This window comes from Lynx canadensis, chromosome B3, assembly GCF_007474595.2.
Source record: "Lynx canadensis isolate LIC74 chromosome B3, mLynCan4.pri.v2, whole genome shotgun sequence".
NCBI classification, from domain to species: domain Eukaryota; kingdom Metazoa; phylum Chordata; class Mammalia; order Carnivora; family Felidae; genus Lynx; species Lynx canadensis.
In genome coordinates this window covers 135,879,501-135,899,844 of record NC_044308.2, presented here as the reverse complement: position 1 = coordinate 135,899,844, position 20,344 = coordinate 135,879,501, and the positions used below count along the sequence as shown (strand labels likewise).

Below are 20,344 nucleotides of genomic sequence, written 5' to 3'. Positions count from 1 at the left end.
GCTCCGTGTGTGGGGTGCCTGGCATGACGCCTCCAAGAACACACCAGCAAGAGCCATCTAATACATGCTTTTAATGGAGAGGAGGAGGAAGGTGCAAGTGTAATGATGCACTATGCTAACTCCAAAGAAGCCAGATTCAGTCATGACGTTAGAATCATGAGACAGTGGATACACTTATTTTACGACACATTTAACTAGCACTCAAGTCAAGCTGACTTAGCCACCCTATCCCAATTTATACCCAACTTGGAATTCTAATTAGAATTTGCTATCTTCTTTTTTTTTTTAGATGACTCATGTAAATTAGGAGGAGAGAGAATACACTTGCATGATTTTAGTATGTGGGCTTAAAAATGGGCGTTTTATTATCAACAGACTTTCATGACAAAAGAGCAATTACATTCAGAACCAGCTGTCCTTCCCTGCTACCAAAAGGGCAAGTAACTGTCACTTGAAAACACTTTCTTAGAATTTCTATAACCTCTATTATAAGTGAATTTGAGTTTTTCTAAGGCAGTGGGTTATACCAAAAAAGAGCACGGACTTGCAAATCAAACAGACCTAGCATCAATCCCTGTCTCTATCACTTAGCAGCCACCTGACTTTAGGTGAGTCACTTAGCCTCTGTAGCCTCTGTTTCCTGGTCTATAAAATGGGGTCAATAATACCTGCCATGCGAGGCTGATGTAAGGATTAAGTAAGATAACAATGTGTGTAACCATTTGGCACAGCGCCCAGCCAAAAGTACCAAATAAATGGTGGCTATTATTACTACTATGACTATAAAATCCTTGAACAAGGGGTGTCTCTTATTTATTCACCTTTGACCCTCAGTCGCAAGCACAGGGCCCGGCACCTGGCAGACAATACATAGTTGGTGAATGAACGAATGCATGAATGAATGAATAATGAAGATGATGAGGTTGTTCCATACTACCAGTCCAGCATTTAAGTTAGGATCTTTATTTGGTTTTCAGGATCATCCTCATTTAAAAGGCAGAGAAAAATTAACCAGCTCCTCAGGCAGCGTTCACATGGAACACAAAATAGGCCAGCGCGTGGGATGAGGGCTGGCAGGAAGTGCACCTCTGTATCTCTGATTCCCGCTGAGAGCCTCCCATGCTAGAGTCCCTTCACTGGCCCCTCTGAGCCAGGTGGACACCTTACTGTCACCTCAACAGAACTCATGCTCTTCAAGGACCAGATCTAGGACCCGACCACAGAAGGCAGTTTCAAAACAGTTGCCTCCTACAGATCCTGTAGAATTTCATGCCATTTGTATTTTCAGATCCAAAAGGGCTAGATTCAATCATGACACCAGGATCATGGTATATCTGCTACATTTATTTTATGATAATTTAGATAACATTGTGTCAGTGATGGAAGTGATTCAAATTGAACACAGGTGTTCAATGTAAAATTCTGTCACAAACAGTGCTTTTTGTTTATCCCCAAACTAGTTCCGTGCCTTAGGTTTAGGCTAGTCACACACAATTCTTATTTTATTTAATTATGAAATTTGGTGATTAATCCGTAACAAATTAGGATTCTTGGCCAATCAGTAACCGTAGTGATTTAGCAAACACTTGAGATATTGACGAAACTGAGCCCATGCCTCAGGATCTCTGAGATCTTACAGCAGAGTGTCTGTCACCCAGGAAGCTAACACAACATGTATAAAGAAAAAACCCCGCCAATACCAGGAGTGTGAAAATTGAAAACAATGCAGTAGTTATTGCTCCAAAATCAATGTATAGTTGAAGCGATCACCAAAGGGAATCTTACTTGATATTGAGGAATGGCTACTTGTTTCTGGCACCCCTGCTTCTAATGTTGGGGCAGATGAGGATTCTCGTGGCATTTCCAAAGTTGAAAGTCCTTTAGTAGAGGGATCTACAAACAGAAACATTATTTAAAGCTCAGGATATTGAGTAAAAGCAAGGTCAAGAACCTTTTCCATATCTTTTCCCTCTTGCCTAATACACCCATTCAAATCATTCTGTATGTTCTGGCCCTGTTAATTACTTTAACAGAATTTTATATACACACTGGTTTCAAAATTCCCTGGAGAGTTGCTTCCACATTACCCTCTGCATCTGTGGATATGCCTCCCAGAGATTAACAACAGAGCAATTACAGAGTTAAAGCTCCAAGCATGCCCCTCCCGCATAACCTCAAGCAGGTTACTTAGCCTTTCCAGCACTGAATTTCTTTTCATCCATTACCTAAAGACGGTTACAGTTCATTCCACCATTCCACTTCGTCCTGGCAGTATCCTATTCACTAACTATATCTCAATTATACAGACAATTATTCCTCCAGAAGATCTTCAAGATACCCCCTTCCCCCCAAAAATACAAGCCAAAATATGGGTCATGTGATCCTCTTACATAATCCCTGAACACCCTGTCCTTAACCTTTCCCAAACTTAACACACTATAATGGAATTCTCTATATACTTGTCTATAACCTTTGCTAAGCTGTAAGTATTGCAGAGCAGAGATTGTATCTAACTTGGAATAAACAGTATTAACTCAGGTTTTCTATTTTATTCATTGCACAAGAAACAGACCGTATCATGTGCTCCTTCTGTTTGACAAACGTTATCTAAGAGGAAATATCTTCTGCGTATACTATTGTCTTCTCAATCTATCAGTAATGGGAAACAAGCTGTTCCACATTATTCTAGGTAAAGATGATCCTTTAAAACTTGATAGTGTATCATAACAAACCCCCTAAAATTCTTTACAAACGTCTCTGCCACCTTAAAGCAACACTATATACTGAAGAGTGAGCAGCCTGGCGTTACCCTATAGGCTTCCATGAATGTTCCATGCTATCACCTGGGGGCGCCCCTCCTACATGGCTTCAAGTTCTCAAGCTTCGCGGTGATTCGGTCCCATTCTTTTTATATTGTCAATTTTTCTCTTGTCCAGGGTAAGTCACCATACACTCATCCATATGTACATCTGAGGTATGCAGATGCGAGTCTATTACTAGATGATCACTAAACTTGTAGGGAATGAAAGTAAACTTGATCCTGGGTGAGATCCTGGGAGGAAAGTTTTCACGCACTGATGCTAGAACATCCGTTTTGACTCTCAGAGGTCTTTCTGAATAGATATGATTGCCAGATTAGTAATTTCTTGATTAAAAAAATAAATATAACTGTTACAGTGTTTCCTGCACCCTCTTGAGTAATTATGCACAAAATGACTACCTGTTTTAAATTACCTTAGTCACTAAGATATTAGAGATTAGGTTATTACTTTTCTCTTAGGTATTGTCCCCAAACCTCTAGTGAAAAACATGCACAATCAAAAAATAATAAATAAATAAATTAAATACATACATACATACATACATACACAATCACCTCTCTTCACCCTCATTTGCCTCTGTTTTACGTATGCCTGCTACCACGGCACAATAATCCTACCAATAATATAGAACAAGAAAGCTTAAAGTTCATTTTCGAGAATTCTTTGAAAGACCATTGAGACTTTTAGAGTTTTGCTGTGCTTATTGAAATCTTTGGTGTATCTCTAATTTTAAAGAAATGTAATTTCTTTACTGTAAGGTAGTTGTTAATAATTGCTAGTGTACAAAGATTTCATAAGCCAGGCAATTTTTGCTCAATCTTAAATCATTTTACAAAACCTTCCATTTGTATACAGTTTAAGACATACAACAAATATTTGAATAGACCTATATACACTTAGCTTAAAATATTTTGTTCAGTTTAAAAAAATTGTTTTAATGTTTATTTTTGAAGGAGAGAGGCACAGAGCATGAGCAGGAAGGGGCAGAGAGAGAGAGGGGGAGACACAGAATCCAAAGCAGGCTCCAGGCTTTGAGCTGTCATCACAGAGCCTGACGCAGGGCTCAAACTCACAAGCTGCAAGATCATGATCTGAGCTAAAGTTGGACGCTTAGCCCAGTGAGCCACCCAGGTGCCCCTTTATATTTTTATCCAGTTTTTATAGTGATGTGTAGAAAATGGCATAACCATCCGTTCAATCATCAAACATTTGCCAAAGCTGTTAGGCACTTGATATACAATCAGTAAACAAACCAGGCAAGAATCCTTGCTTTGGGGAACTTTCATGTTAGCGGGGAGAAACAGACAATAATTAATACACGTAAAAGTAAATTTTAAGTTAGAAGAGTAATTCTCTGTAGAAGAGAACCAGAGAAGAAGGGATTCCAAGATGCCAGACAGGGGTGGAAAGGTGGGGTGTGGTCCAGGCCTCATCAGGAGCCTGGTTTTTGATCAAAGGATCAAAAGAAGTGAGAAAGTGAGCTGGGCAGACATGTGGGGAAGGCTGTTTCAGGCTGAGGGAACAGCCAGTTGTAAAGACCCTCAGGTGAAGCTATGTGGGGAGGGCTCAAGAAATGGCAGGAGGATTTGCAGAACATGGATGGAACTGGAGGGTGTTAGGCTAAGCGAAATAAGTCAGAGAAAGATACCATATGATTTCACTCATATGTGGAATTTGAGAAACTCAACAGATGAGCATAGGAGAAGCGAAGGAAAAATAAGATAAAAACAGAGGAGGAAAACCATAAGAGACTCTTACATACAGAGAACAAACTGAGGCTTCCTGTGGGGGGATGGGTTAAATGCGTGATGGGCATTAAGGAGGACACTCTTCAGGATGAGCACTGGGTGTCATATGTAAGATACGAATCACTGGGTTTTACTCCTGAAGCCAAGACTATACTGTATGTTAACAAACTTGAATATAAATTTTAAAAAAAGAAATGGCAGGCAGTCACTGCAGCTGGATAGAAGCAATGTGGTGACAGAAGCACAAAATGAAGTCAGAGAGCTAATGAGAATCAAGACCACACAGCACTTCAGGAATATAAAGGACCTAAGCATTTACTACGGAGGAAATGGGGAGCCACTGGAGGGTTATAATCAGAGGAATGGTATAATTTCATGTTTTAAAGGCTTGCTCCACCTGCTGTGTTGAGAAGATATGAAGACAATAAGGGTAGAAGGTAGGGGATCAGTTAGGAAGCTACCACCACTGACCCAGGTGAGAGGTGTTGGTGGCTCAGGGCCAAGTGGAAGAAGGGGAGATGATAAGAAGGGACCAAATTCTGGGTATGTTCTGAAGGTGGATTAAGGTGCCCAGACAAAATAGAGGATGCCCAGTTAAAATTTAATTTCAGATAACCAACAGATAATTTTTTATTATGAGTACATCCCTGTAATACTTGATAGATATGGCTCCAATTCTTCACTCCTCCCTGAATCCATGTCCTTTGTCATGTGACTTACAAGTTCCTCCCTCATAAGAGGCAGGGTATATTTCCCTCCTGATTCGGGGTTTGGCCAGGTGATTTGTTTTGGCTAATGAAATGTTTGCAGGCATAGCATGACCAAAGGCTTGAAAAGCACCTGTGCAATTAGGCTTGCTGTCTTGTGCCTCTGCCATCATCATGAGAGGATACTCCTGAGCTCCAAGACTCCCAGGAGGAGGTTGGCCACCCAGCTCAGCCTAGATTAGCCAATCCACAGTAACCAATAGACTGTCCAATTAAATAAGTACCCATTACTTATCGCTAGATATTGCAAAGATTTTATGCTTGTTACACAGCATTCTTCCAGCAACTGGCAACTGATGGAGTTGTCTCAGCATACAGACAATATGTAAAATCATAAAACTAGATGAGATCACCCAGAAGAGTGGGTGTAAACAGAGGACTGAGATTGTAGGGCACTCCCTTATTAGGGAGATAAGGAAGAATCAACAAAAGAGTTTGACAAGGACTGACCCCTGAATAAGCAGAAAATAAAGAGAGTATGGTATCAGAGAAGCTAAGTAAAATGGGGAGAGGCGGGTAAGAGCTTAGAACTTACCACTGGTGACCTTGTCAAGTGATGTTTGGGTGAACCACTGGGGATGAAACTTCATAGGAATGATTAATTCTTTAGAAAAAAAAGAGTGAGGGGTATCTAGGTGGCTCAGTCAGTTAAGCGTCCAACTCTTGATTTCAGCTCAGGTCATGATCCCAGGGTCATGAGATTGAGCCCTACATTGGGCTCTGTGCAGAGTGTGGAGCCTGCTTGGGATTCTCTCTCTCTCTACCCCTTTCCCACTGGTGCCCTCTCTCTCAAAAATAAATAAACCTCAAAAGTAAAAGAGAAAAGAATGGGAGAAAACTGGAGATAATGATTATATAGGCAACTCTTTAAAACATTTTGCTAGGGGCGCCTGGGTGGCTCAGTCAGTTAAGCGTCCGACTTCGGCTCAGGTCACGATCTCACGGTCCGTGAGTTCAAGCCCCACGTTGGGCTCTGTGCTGACAGCTCGGAGCCTGGGGCCTGTTTCAGATTCCATGTCTCCCTCTTTCTCCCTCCTCCCCTGCTCATGCTCTGTCTCTCTCTTCTCAAAAATAAATAAACGTTAAAATTAAAAAAAAAAAAACATTTTGCTAAAAGGGGAGGAGCAAAATGAGATAATAATTGGGAGAACTGGGATCAAGAGCTTTTTTTGTATGAGAGAAAAATAAGATTATGTTCGTATGCTCACGTGAAGAATACCTTAGGAAGAAAAGACTAAGGAGGGAGAAAGAAAGGAGAATTTCTAGGCCTATGTCCTTGAGTAGGTGAGAGAAGTGGAATCTTGTCCACATGTGGAAAGGCTGTCTTTAAACAGTAACCAGATAGTTCACCTATAGCCCAAGCCAGAAAGACCAGGTGTACAAGTGCAGACACTGGAAGGTGGGCAGAGGAGGTAGCAGGAGGCTGTGGACATTTCTTCTGATTCTGTCAAACAGGAAGAGTAATCGAAAGTTTGGAAACACAAGTAGCCAGGACACAGTCGCTTAGGAGAATGGAAATGTGAGTGGGCCACAGAAACATGGTATGATTGCCAGGTAGTTTAAAGAGCCAGTTGAGGTCTGGAGTCATGAATCTGAAATGAGACCAGCCACTATTGGTATGTGTTTTTCTCTAGTCACACTCATCCAATACATATCTGTACCTACTGCACCTACAGATGCTGGTAGGTGGAAAGGTGGATCTGACAAGGTTGTGTTTAGCCAAGCAAGCCTGAAAAAGCAAAGGCCAGGGAGGATGCAGCACCGGGGAGGGTTACACTGATTGACCTGAGTAAGGAAGAGAAGAGGAGAGGAGACGTGAAGTATGGGAGGGACATGAAAGACAGTTGGACTGACACAGCGTCGTCCAGAGGGAGGGAAATAGAAATCAGAGAACAGGAGACATGAGAATGACATGGAAAGGCTGCACTTTTTGGCAAAAACAAGGTCTGTGACGTGACCATGGGAATGAATAGCTGAACTGGGGTGGAGGTTAAAAACCAGTCACTAGGGCAGACAAATTCAAGGAACTAAGAAGACAGAGCCTCAGAAGAGTCATCTACTCTAATATTGGAATCACTAAGAATTAAGGCAGAAACGGTTTAGAAAAGAGTGAAAAAAGAACCAGGAGTGAAACTGTCCCCAGATTAAAAAAAAAAAAAAATCAGGGGTCAGTAATATGAAGTTCAGAGCTGGGTGTTTTCAGAAGTAAGGTGGGAATGGTCTGAAAGGGGCAGTGATGAACAAGGAAGGTGCTTACCCCTGACCCAAGCCCAAGGGCACAAGGCAGTGAGGAAAACTGTGTCCTCAGGCAGAGCTGGGTTTCCTCTGGACTAGGGCGTGAAGGGAGCCATCAGAGGAGAGAGCATATATGAGATTTTGCTCATGAAGGATGAGGGAAGGATTTCAGTAGTTAGCGTAAGTTGGGACAAAGGTTCAGAACAGGAGATGTGCAGAGCCTTCTGGAAATTAGAAGGGCAACCTGGGCCTTCCTGCAGGGACTCACATGCATGAGACAAAGTGCTCGATGCGGTTAGACCTGGTGGTTCAAGGCAATCAGCAGTGGTAAGGCTCTGGGTTTGGAAGGACTAGGAGCCTCCCTTTACTCCAGCTGACAGAGGCAAGAAGGTCTGGGGAAGCCTGTGTCTTCCTCTGAGAACACAGGCCTCCTTCCAGCTTCCAGATCTGTGTGTCTGTGGGAGGTGGGATGCTATACAGATATAAAACTGTGACAGTACTGCATATCTTAGAAACATTTTAAAGACATATTACCATAATTGTCAGGTGCTTTCCTCTTGTTCTGATAACAAATGTATTAATATGAAACCAATCTCCCCCCAGGTAGCCTGGGGAACAGTCTGACATAGGATGAATAAAGGAGGCAACACACACACACACACACACACACACACACACACACACACACTACAACCTATATATCATACACACCCACTCTGTGGACTTAGTTTCTTATATATCCCCCCTATAGACTTTATATGGCTTCTTATATACCTACCCTATAAAAGTCTATAGTCTCCAGGTCAATGTTTTCCTTCATCTATATGTAGCAATTTTCCTGGCTCCAAACAATCAAAAGGTTTACCAGTTTCCCTAGAAACCTTCTTAAACGTTCTTGTTATTACCAGGACCTTATTCTTCCTGCTACCTGGAAAGGGTTTTCCCATGACCCTTTCCAAATATACTCATGTTCATTCAACAGATTTTTACAGACCCCTTTCAAGGTACACAGCTCTGTCCTAGGAGGTAGAGAGCAGCTGGAAATCTCAGGAAATGACCGGGGTGAATAAAAGATCTGAACGCCTTGTCTTAGGAGTTGATTTTGTGTGGAGCAGTGGGAGAGGAAGGACTAGAATCAGGGCAGTGGTTCTGGCACTGCTACTGCCTATCTGTAGGACCGGGCACATGACTTCCTCAGAGTGTCTCCTTGTACAGAAAAGGACAGGTTTTCCACTACAACTTTCCAAGATCTTTGCCAGTTCTCAGCGATCCACATGCTATGAATCTACTACAATAATCATCCCTGGCCAATTTCATTTTTTCTAACAAGCCACATTCTTTATTTTATTTGTTTGTTTGTTTGTTTATTTATTTATTATCTGAGCTGAGACACAAAGTGTTGTGATCAGCATTCTGGTAACACTGCAGAAGACTGTGTTTCAGGATGAGGTGGACTATTGGCTGGCCACCTTTTCAAATTCTCTTTTTTTTTTTTTTTAATTTTTATTTATTTATTTATTTATTTTTGGGACAGAGAGAGACAGAGCATGAACGGGGGAGGGGCAGAGAGAGAGAGGGAGACAGAGAATCGGAAACAGGCTCCAGGCTCTGAGCCATCAGCCCAGAGCCTGACGCGGGGCTCGAACTCACGGACCGCGAGATCGTGACCTGGCTGAAGTCGGACACTTAACCGACTGCGCCACCCAGGCGCCCCTCAAATTCTCTTTCTTAAAAACAGTGCATCCAAGGAAATGTGAGAAATGACACCTGAGGCAGGAAATCCAAGTGCTGTGACAACTTCACCATGAACTGGTGCCCATGAACTAGGGTCTGGGTTGTAAGCTGGGTTTTTCGGTTCCTGAGGACACACAATGCCCACCAGACTACTGACGTTTGGTTAGAAGATGCAACCCACTGTGGACCCTACGTGATTACAATCAAATTCTTAACCATTCCCAAACGCTCTTTGCTTTTCTGTAACCCTTCATGTTTGCTCCTTCTTTGGACTACATGTCAAAGCTGGCTGAAACATAGGAAAACAAAGGAGCAAACAGAGTTCAAATTAATGACTTTTTCTGTTTGGAAGGAAGGCTGCGATGATATTTGGGATATCTTGATATGAGTTAACTATTTATTGCCTCTTCTTGCCAAGGAGGCCAAGAATTGACTGTAAAGGTTTAGAAACAACAAACACAGAAACACTGATGGAGCCAACAGAACCACATCTGAATCCAACACACTCTAGTAAGCAGGAGGCATTCGGAATGATTCTGAAACAATTATAATGTCACTCCCTGACATTATAAGATTGAGACTTCGATGCCTAGTCAGTGAGAGACCCTAACAAGAAAGAGGCACAGACTCGATCGAACACAAGGCTGGGAGAAAAGAGAGAGAGGCGCTTACCTGGATCTTTCTGTTCTCCCAGCTTGTCTAGAATGTTGAAGGAAATGTCCAGGTACTCTCTCTGGATGGCACTGACAGCGATCTTCCTCTGTTTTCTCTGCCTGGGAACAATCTGGATCTTGAATTCGGACTCCTCAGCGCCCTCCTCTTCGGTCTTCCTCTCCGGATTCTGTTCTGTATCCGATTCGGCACTGGCTTCCCCCTTCTCACTTTCCACTGGGTTCTCAGCATCCTCGGGGACTTTGAGGAGGACGGTTTTTACCCCTGAACTTGGCATCGGCCCACTGGGCTTCTCCTCCTGGATGCTGGGCTCTGGGCTGTCGTCCAGTGACACCTCAGGGAGAGCATATGACTTCTGAAGGAGGTCTCGTTTCTGCTTCAGCGTCAGTGGGCTGCCACAGGGAAAGTCCTGTGGCTCCCCCGGCTTTGATAATTCTGCGGAGTCTGCGGGGTCCTCCAGAGCTATGAGCGCCGAGTCCGTGGCACCTGCTGACTGGTTGTTTCCTGAGTCCTTGGAAGAAAAGTCTTTGGAACAATCCTCCACACTCACTTGCACGAGGGGAGGCGTGCTGAGGCTGGGGGCAGAGCGGGGGCTGGGGACTGAGGGAGAGGAGGTGGCCTTCTTAGCAGAGGCCCCCTCATTTCCCAGGCCCGTGGTCTCCTCTTCTTCATCGCTCTCTACTATTCGGAGAGGGGGAAGGGGCTCAAACACAAGGGAGTCGCTGTCAGACGTTGAGAGCACCGAGCGTTTCTCAGGCCCAGATGTTGAATCGGAGGACAAATCTATCAGATCTAAATCCTCTTTAGGAGCAGGCTTTATAGGAGAATCAACCTTGACCTCAAACGTCTCCATGCAGTTTAACCGAACTTCGGGTATCACGGGCCTGCGAGCTTCCTGGAAACTTTCCATTGCTGGGTTCTCGGGTGGTTCGGGGTCGTCGGGCCGAGTAGCAGAATTCTGTCTGGGACGTCCGTGGTCATGTCTTGGCATGATGTAAGCAGCATGGACGGGAGGCTTATCTAGGTCACACCGGTCTATGCAGGACTTCCTCCGGTGCTCGTCTAATGTAAACAAGAGGGAGTCTGCATTCCCTATATCAAGAGATTTTTGTTTTAAAGAGCGCAGCTTTTTTTTCTGAATGCTTTCTTCTCTCACACAGTGCAGAATGCTGTCTTGTAATGCACCCGTTTCTCTATATTCGGCCAGTTCTATTTCACCTGATTAAAACAGAAAAAGCTAGTACTATTTTACTTGGAGACGTCACCATTTTTTCCCCCTCATACTTGGGCACACAATTGGCATAAATCATAACCACAATCCCGGCTCCAATAGGAGGTAAAACTGACTTTCTGGCCAAGTTTTTATAAAGTTCAATTCTAATTTCGAAAACCAGAAAAACTCTGGAATGAAAGAACCCGAAATGGCAGTTTAAGATCTTATTTCCAAAATCAGGCTTCAGGATAATTCCTCAGCTCTATTCATTTGTGCACAGGAGAGGGGAATCGCTTTTGGCTGAGGCAGATCTAGGAAACTGTATTCAAATTGTGTGGAAGAGAAGCAAACATTTTGCAACAAATCAAATCAAGCAATGGCCCTCTAAGACGATCATGACGTTAATGATGTATCCATCCAGTCACGTATATATATAAGTGCATATATATATATACTGTTTGTGCATACATATATATAAAATCAACGGTATTAAAATGTGTAGTAACATAATAAAAGTAAGATTTCACCCCAAACAAACGGTAGAGTACAACATTTCTGCATAAAATTACTAAGAGGAAAAAATTCATACTTCTCTGAACATTCATCTCAACCGGCTGATATTTCACCATTTTGCTGCCGCCTATTCTTTTCAATCTTGCAAAAAAAGTTTGAGACTCTTTATTGCAGGGTCCAGTAGGTGTATCATGAATATCAGATTCATCAAAAACACTATCTTCTTCTAATTGGGGAGAGAAAGTCAAAATTACACTTAGGAGGTTATTCTCTCTTAGGCTGTGTCTACACAAGCATTTCAATGAAAGCATGAGGGAACAAAGTCTGAGGTGGTTTCCACACCAGCTCAAGTTCTGGCCACAGCTTGGTATTTCATCCAGATGTCAAATTATCCAAATGTTGACAGAGCAACCTGTTATAAGGTGGCTCTCATTTCCCATGTGACAACTGGCAGCACTTTCAAGAGAGGCATCTCAATATTCCAGTAGGGCCTTCGTGGGGACACTTTTCCAATGCTCTTAAAATCAGATAACGCATACATTTCGGGAATCTGTGACACTCCTTGAACATGCCTGCTTTGGGTGAATTTTCAGGCTAATTTGGCAAAAGAGAATTCAACACAATGAGTAGGTCTTGCCCCTTCCAAAAACATACGCCTTCCTGGGATTTGAGAACTGGCATAGACACAGCCTAACAGTACATGCACCTTATACTTTGTGAATGCAAAATACTGTACTCTACATTTGGTAATGAGACACACGACACACAGAAAAAGCTTAGAGAAGCCACTGGTCATTTCAAAAGCTCCACAAATGATTATGGACTGAAAGGGTAAACAAAGGAAAAGGAAAACAGAAAGTAACATTCCCCCCTATTAAAGTAAGACCCTTCTCTGGGGAGTTTGCCACGTGTAACTGTTATGAATCCTAGAAAGCCTCTTTGACGCCGATGATCCTGAGGCTCCATAAACAAACCTGTCACTTAGAGTGCCTACCAAGATTATTTCTGGTACTCTTTTATCCCTATTTAGCTACTTTTAACTCAAAGATAAACCCAAAAACATATTAATGAGGAAAGGGTTTCCATGTTGCAACCCACAAAGCTCAGTTGATAAATTTTCTTCTTTCATCCTTTGGAAAAGCCAAAGCCCTATGCAAAGCAGCAAAACAAAACAAAACACTACAAAAATGCATTTAATACCACAATAAACATAATTAACCTACTAGTCAAGGTGAATATCACTGAAATCATAGTACTTGGCCTATTTTTATGTCTACCCATATGACAAAATAAGGCTCGGGTGTATTATAGCGATTTAAGATTTCTTGAGCATTCGGGGAGTACAAGAGAGAGCCAAATTTTAAGGATTAATCCTGTCCTAAGACACAAGACTCTACCACTAAATGAAATTTGAAGCAGCAGATGATAGATAATCATACTAATCTCTTTGGGTCAAATAATAACTAAGTGTTAATGATCAAAATGATACAAAACGTCTGCAAAGAAGACAAAGCCTATCAGATCCCCACGTTTCTGGGGAGATGCCACACAATGATCTGTTCCATTTCTTTACATCCTTTAAAAAATATATTCCCTTTCGAAAAATACAGTTTTCAAGGAAATAGTTATGTGACTTCCGTTAGATAATTTTGAAATAATTCTCAAAACATACTGAATGAGAGATGGAAGGACTTCAAGATGGCTCCTCCCATTCAGAAAGGCTCATCTGAGACTGGCCCAAATGCTGAGCCCAGATTGAGGACCTCTGTAGTTTAATTGAGTCTATCCAATTTTCCAGAAGCTAGGACCGAAGCTGGTAGACAAGATATTCTTCAGGAAGGATTGGAGGGCTACCAGAACTTAAAGAACTTCGGTCTCACAGTTCCCGTCTACGGCCAACCTAGATTCTTGGACCTTTTAGCAATAAATGAACACTGGTCCAATCCATCCTAGTGAGGTATTTCCAGAGCAGTCCTAACAAGTCAGAATCTACACAAAGGGTCATGGGGTGCTTGGCCTTCTCCCAGGATTAGATTAGATGATGTCACCTTTTACAAGTCTAGACACCTTGTGACTTGCACTAAAGACATACACCTTGGTTCTTCATCTCTCATCTGAAAACATCCAGGCTGGGATTTTACTCTATCTAAAGTTTCATTCTACTGCCTTCTTTGCAGAAAAGCTATCAATATAAAAAGTGTTGATACTGGAAATAATTTAAACCCACGCAGCAAAAATTGCATTTCAGTTGCCGTAAATCAATTCTTACTGAACAAGGAGGCTAGGAAGAAGCAATTGAGCGAATTTAGATTCCATTCAAATCTGTGAGCACAAAGTTCAGGAGGAAACTAGAGACGACAAGATTATGGCTCATGGTTCCACGGAGTGCTGACCAAGATGTATTTCACAGCCCAAAACAAGATGCTTCCAACGCACAGGAAAAGGCTTACAAAGGCTACTTAACCAAACTGCCGACAATTTTTTTTTTTTTACAACACATTTCTCATGAAATGGGCTTTAGAAGCATATCAGTTATTTCTCTGGAATGCTCGTTTAAAAAAAAAATTAAAGCAGCAACATTCATAGGAAAGTTGGAACGTTAACGAAGCAGTAGGCGGTTTTTTGATTCCAGAATGATACCAGGGGGCGTTCCACTATCTCCTAAGAAAAACATTGTCCAGAAATGTATTACATATTCAAGCTAAGTTTGGGGTAGAATTGAGATAGGTAAAGTACCTTTTTCTTTTTCGCTGTATCTGCTTATGTTACTGTTGTCACTGTACAAAGGTCCTGCCGTGGCATGGGGCTTGCAGCTATGATACTGTGCATTGAGTGTATTGACTGTTATGTGAATCAGATGCAGCAGGACCTTGCTGATATCACAGTCTCGGTATGGATACTGCTCAATAAAATGGAGGGAGAAAAATATAAACAGTTATTTTGAAGGGTAAGTTTTTCCACTTGATCTTGCTAGATGTTTTTCTCAGTATTTCTCGGGGTGATAAAAAGAAATATACAGAAAAGCAAAACCGTTAAGTTTTTATTATGGTCTTATTTTGACAAGGGATCACATTCCCTTCTACTTGTACCAAACCACAGATGGCAATGCGTGCCAGTTCACAGTTACAATTCCTTTCAAGGAAATTCTCTGGCATGAACGCAATTTTAAATATTTTCTTTGTTTTCTGACATAATAATTAAAACAAAGATAAAATCTGAGATTCTGACCATAAACAGAGATTGTTGATCCCAGTAGCCTACAATTTGTTATTTTTTGTTTTTGACATTTGTAGCACCTCCACTGGCCTGGTCTCTATTTCTATTTCTATTCCCATGGATTTTGACTTCTCAACACTAATTGTACATCATGATTCTTTCTCTGAAGGTCAAATTACTCTCCTACAAAATTCTCAAATTAGATCTCTTCAGTGTTCTCCTCTCTAAGAGAATCATTGCACCCTAAAAAGGAGTGACGACAGCCACTCACCTTGTAAAGGATGACAAGCAAGGCCTTCAACCACATCTGCCGGATGTGAGGTTTTAGGGACCAGAGGGAACAACGAGGTGGCTGTTGGAAATAATGCCGTAGCTGAGGACAAGAGCAGTATTTGAGCACCTGAACCACCAAGGGGAGAAGGTGTTTGCCCAAGTTAATGTTATAGTCCATAACCTGAAAGAGGAAAAATACTAGTAACTGAAGGAAAGCTGTAAAGAACGTTCGCAAGCCTAAAGGAAAATTTGAACCATCAGAACAATAGGCAAAATATTTAAAAGGCATTTCACAAAATATTAACAGTAACGGCCAATGAACAAAGAATGGGAAATGTTAAACCCCACAAGAAATAAAAAACTTGCAAATTAAAATCATTTGAATCCACTTAATTATCTAATTGTTTAATGTATCCACTAAATTATGAATTAAAAATAAAATTTTATCTATTAAAATGTCCTATTAAACTATTAGCTAGAATTAAACTAGAATCAATTAAAACACCCACTATTGGTAATCACTGGGGAAAACAGGCATTCTCAGATGTCACTGGCAAGAGTATTATTCAACACAGCCTTTCAGGAGAACAAGTTAGCAATATCTATTCAGAAGTAAGAAAAAGTACTTACAGCCCCCAATACAGATTTAAATAAATCTTAAGGAAAAAATCAGACAACTGTTGCAAGATGTATACATAAAGATATCCAGCCTTATAGTCACTCCAAATTTGAAAATAACCTCCATAGTCAACAATACGAGATTAGTTAAGTGAAAGATTGTTTGTATGACAACACTATGTAGCCATGAAATGGGATATGATACAAATTTATTTACATGACATTGACTTCATAATAAAGTTTAAAAGAGGTTACATATATTTATCCACACGTATAATATGATCCCATTATTGTAGAAAATATGTGTGCATATACATATACATGTATATATGTATATATGAATGTATATAAATTCGGAGCCAGCAGTATACACCAAAATGTTAGTAACTTATTTTGTCATGGGTTTCCTGGATATTTGTATTTAATCTTTTGCTTTATTAAAATAAATATGCATAATATAAATATAGAAAGAGAGTAGGGGGTGCCAGGGTGGCACAGTCCATTAAGCGTCCAACCCTTGATCTCAGCTGAGGTCATGATCTCAGGGTTCATGAGTTTGAGCCCTGTATCGGGCTCTGCACTGACAGTGCAGAGCCTGCTTGGGATTCTGTCTCTCCTTCTCTCTGCCCCTCCCCTGCTTGTGCTCTCTCGCTTTCAAAATAAACTTAAAAAAAATTTTTTTTTTTAAAAAGAGAGTAGTGAGGGAAGAAAAGAGGAAGGGAGGGGAATCTGGACCTGAAATGGAGGATCCCTTCATCATAAACAACTGAGTATTCGTGCTGATCCGTCTAGTTACCAGGATCAGCAAAAGACAACTACGTACATATTGCTGCCAATTTGCTTATCTGTGTTCATTATATTACAATCTATTTGAACTAATTGATAAAAGCTACCATCACTGAGCTCCTACCATGAGACAGGCACTGATTAAAGGCTTTGCAATATGATGTCTCTAATCTTTCAAAAACAAAAATCTGTTACTAATGAGCAAAGAGGCAGGGGATGCCTAAGGCCATAACAGTTAATAACAGTGGCAGAGTTGAAATTCATATTAATTTCTCTCTAGCCCCATGTTCGACACCCGTTGCAGATTGGTTCTGGAGAGTGATATTTGTAGCACTGGTCAAATTAGGCATACATATACCCAATAATAACATTAATTCTGCCCTCTATCCGTATCTGAAAGGAATTCTCACAGTGGTGGATAAGATACGTGTGCAGGATGTTCACTGCTGAGCTGTATGGAGTGGTGAGTAGATGGGAGCAATATGAGTGTCCATCACTGGGGGAATGACTATCCATCACGGGGGGACTGGATAGTTAAAGCATGGTAAATGTACACCATGGTGTAAAATTCAGCAGTTAGCAGTAACAGACATCACGGAAAAAGCCAGTGATGATAATGTAACATGGAGTAAGTCGTATGATTAACTCAATTCTCCACTTGAAGCCAAAAAAGATACGAGATTTTTAAAAACCCATAAACAAAAATTCTACACTCCCTTACTGTTTAATGGGTAGAGTTTCAGTTTAGGATAATGAAGAAGTTCTAGAGATGGATAGTGGTTACATAACAATGCAAATACACTTAATGCCACTGAATTATATACTTAAAAGTGGCTAAAATGGTAAATTTTATGTTAGGTATGTTTCACTCCTGCCCCCACCCCAAAATTCTATACTCCCTGTAAGTCTTACTCATTTCATACTCCTTTCCACACACCCCTACCTGATAAAGTGACTTGTGTAAACCTTTACACAAAACCAATGTTGGCCAAATGGAACTTAATGACTTGCTTCTCCTAAAACCCCAACAACAGGGCTCCCGAAAGCTTACACTTACTTGGGCAATTCCTGCAATAAACGCATTAAAGCAAGTTGACAGGCGCATTTTTTGAGGTGCGATCATGAAGCAACCTTCCTGTTGGTCATAGCCAAGTAAGACGTACAGGTGCCGCTTGACTGTGTTGAAGGCCTTCGCACTGCTGATGTCTGACTCGGCACTGCTCTCGTCCTTGGCCATGAACTTCATGAGCACTGTGATCAGCTGGTGAACTGTCTGGTGGTCGATCCCAGCATCTTCGGGGAGCAAGTCCTTGATGGTGTTGTCATTCTCAGGAGACTGTTGTCCTGTCAGTGCAAGAAAGGCCATCAGTGAGTGGCTCCCTCACAGGGAAGTTCACACTAAAATCACACTAAATGGTGTCGATAAAGCACCATTCTAGCTGCTTCCACTAAATATTGAAAGGGTCTGTTCTGGACAAATTTAAAGGCAAACTATGGTTACCGAGCAAAGCATTAGTCCAGGGGTGGACGTTATTGTGTCCATCCACGACCAAGTAATTTGGGAGTAATAAGGGAATAGAAATAAAAATAAGGTACTAGAAAGCACGGTTATCTTTGAACAGCAATAAAAATACCTAAATAAGCTTTGCATTTAGCAATTTTTTAAGTCTCTGGGCAAAGTTTTATCCTCAATGATAAAGATAAGTTTCTCTTCCAGCTTTGTAAAATAAGCACATAAAGATAACCACAAAAATAATATCCTAAAATCCACTGAGCACAAAAACATCCACTGAGTTATTTTGTTTAAACTATTATCTCAATTCAGATATGTTCATCAATCAGCTGGTTGGGGTGGCGGGGGGTGGGGTGGGGGAGTAAAGTTTTCTTTTCCAAATCCTGAGATATTAGCAGTGTGTGCTCTTTGAAGGATATAGTCAAAGTTATAAATAGTAAATTATAGTCCCTGCTATATGTAATGAGAAACATATAAGGGAGGGGACAGACAGAAAGAAAGAAGCATGAGCTTTTGAAAACAGAAAAGTATCACATGAAGGTGAGCTGAGAGTTTACATGGAAAGAAAAAATACCTCAGTTCTTGACTTACTCTTAACCTAACAAATAATTGTATCTGAGCAGCTCCCTGACACTGACTTTGTCTCTGTTATTTTTCAAAGTCAAAAATTATACCCTGTCTCCACTTGTTTTTCTGCCTCTTCTGATCTGGCTTGGTTTGGGACTTTTGGTGAAGGAAGAGTGAGATTAGCTCTTCTATATTTATGTTTGGGGCCTTATTCAAGGGTTATTTGGGGTTTGAATTCGTGCCCTTTCTTTGACAGGCAACATCAGAATTTCTCAGTTGAAAACAAGGTTTTTGCCTGGTGGCTTAGGTGACACACACCAGCACTCTCGTCTCTCATTCTGCCAGAAAAGTTCTGCTAAACAATGACAGGCTTTGGTTACAAACCATTATAAACCAGACCTTGATTATATCCGGTATAATTGTGGGATGAAGGCTACAAAGAGGAGGTAGGTAGTAATTTATATCCATTAACTCCTCAACTAATTTGGCCAAGTCTCAATCTTTCAGGACACACCCAAGAGAAACGAGAAAGAGGAAATACTACTTCTGGGGACTGAGGAAACCAGCTGTCTCAAGGCCAAACACCTCCCTAGAGCAGTGGCATGAAAGTAATGTCAACTTCAGAATTTACTAGTTTAGAAGTACATGTGAGGTAAACAAGCTTGGCTGTCTAGTTTTCCCCAGATGCTCAGAATAATGTTTGTCTGTTCAAGAGTGATATACTGAGAAGGGATCATTGGCAGTGGGTGAACAGCAACATTGTCAACTAAGTCTAAGAGCCTCTCATTTAGGAGAAACCACCCGACAAACTTCAATAGGACCCTAGGACATTAACATTTTCTATCTCATAGAGTCTGTGTATGAAGAGTAAATGTGTGCAATGTACTTTAGAGAAGGTTTCACCAAAAACTATTCCTATAAAACCTAAGGACTGTTTATTACAGTGTTCTATATGCATCAATGACAGTGATCAATAATTTGCTAACACCATTATTTATGAGGCACACATCAGCCATCAGGAAAAAATAAGTCATTTATGTGGAACACCCTATTTTACCAAGAGGCCAGAAATGTGAAACACTGCTGTATATTACAATTAAATTAAATGTCTGAAATAGAAGATCAGACCAAAAGCAATACCTATGTAAATCCTCATAAAACAAAATAGGAAAAGTTTAAAGAACCATCTTTCCGGCATTGAAAAATATTTAATCTTGATTTTTTTTTTCTCTTCTCCAGACTATTACTTTACAACTAGAAGGAATTATTGCTTTGGGCAAGATCAGGCCAAGAATTTCACAAGTGTGAGAATGTAGGCCCCCTGCAGGGTTCAATGTTACTGTAACAGCAAGTGATGGCTGTTACAATATAGCTCCATTCCTCAATTTATTTCAGCTGGGGGTGGGGGGGTGGGGGCAAAATTTAAGGGACTTTGTATCACTGTCCTGTGCAGCCACCTCCAAGTTCGGACTGGCTAGACTCCAAAATCCCCGTGTTAAAAATGGAACAAAGGAGCGTTTGCGAAGGAGTCGCTCTTTGTTTATGTCCCTAAGTATCCAGGGACCTCAATACAGAAGTAAGGGGATTCCAAACAAGGCTGAACTAAGACACTGGCTCCTCATATCATTCCATCCTAGTTCAGGTCTAGAAAACAAATCATCAGACTT

General features: G+C 41.2%; 1 protein-coding gene across 6 annotated transcripts in view; it reads right to left on the bottom strand.

Moving 5' to 3' along the window:
• UNC79 (unc-79 homolog, NALCN channel complex subunit) overlaps positions 1 to 20,344 on the bottom strand; it is a 267,414-nt gene that overhangs the window by 80,488 nt on the left and 166,582 nt on the right. For 5 of the 6 annotated variants that reach the window (XM_030319845.1, XM_032593446.1, XM_032593445.1 and 2 more), the window contains 6 exons: positions 17,655 to 17,941; positions 15,192 to 15,374; positions 14,441 to 14,603; positions 11,781 to 11,930; positions 9,979 to 11,196; positions 1,786 to 1,893 (listed from right to left, as the gene is read on the bottom strand). In XM_030319845.1, coding sequence (XP_030175705.1) covers positions 1,786 to 1,893; positions 9,979 to 11,196; positions 11,781 to 11,930; positions 14,441 to 14,603; positions 15,192 to 15,374; positions 17,655 to 17,941 — 2,109 coding nt within the window. The remainder of the gene's footprint in view (positions 1 to 1,785; positions 1,894 to 9,978; positions 11,197 to 11,780; positions 11,931 to 14,440; positions 14,604 to 15,191; positions 15,375 to 17,654; positions 17,942 to 20,344) is intronic. The other variant, XM_032593447.1, reaches the window with a different exon arrangement.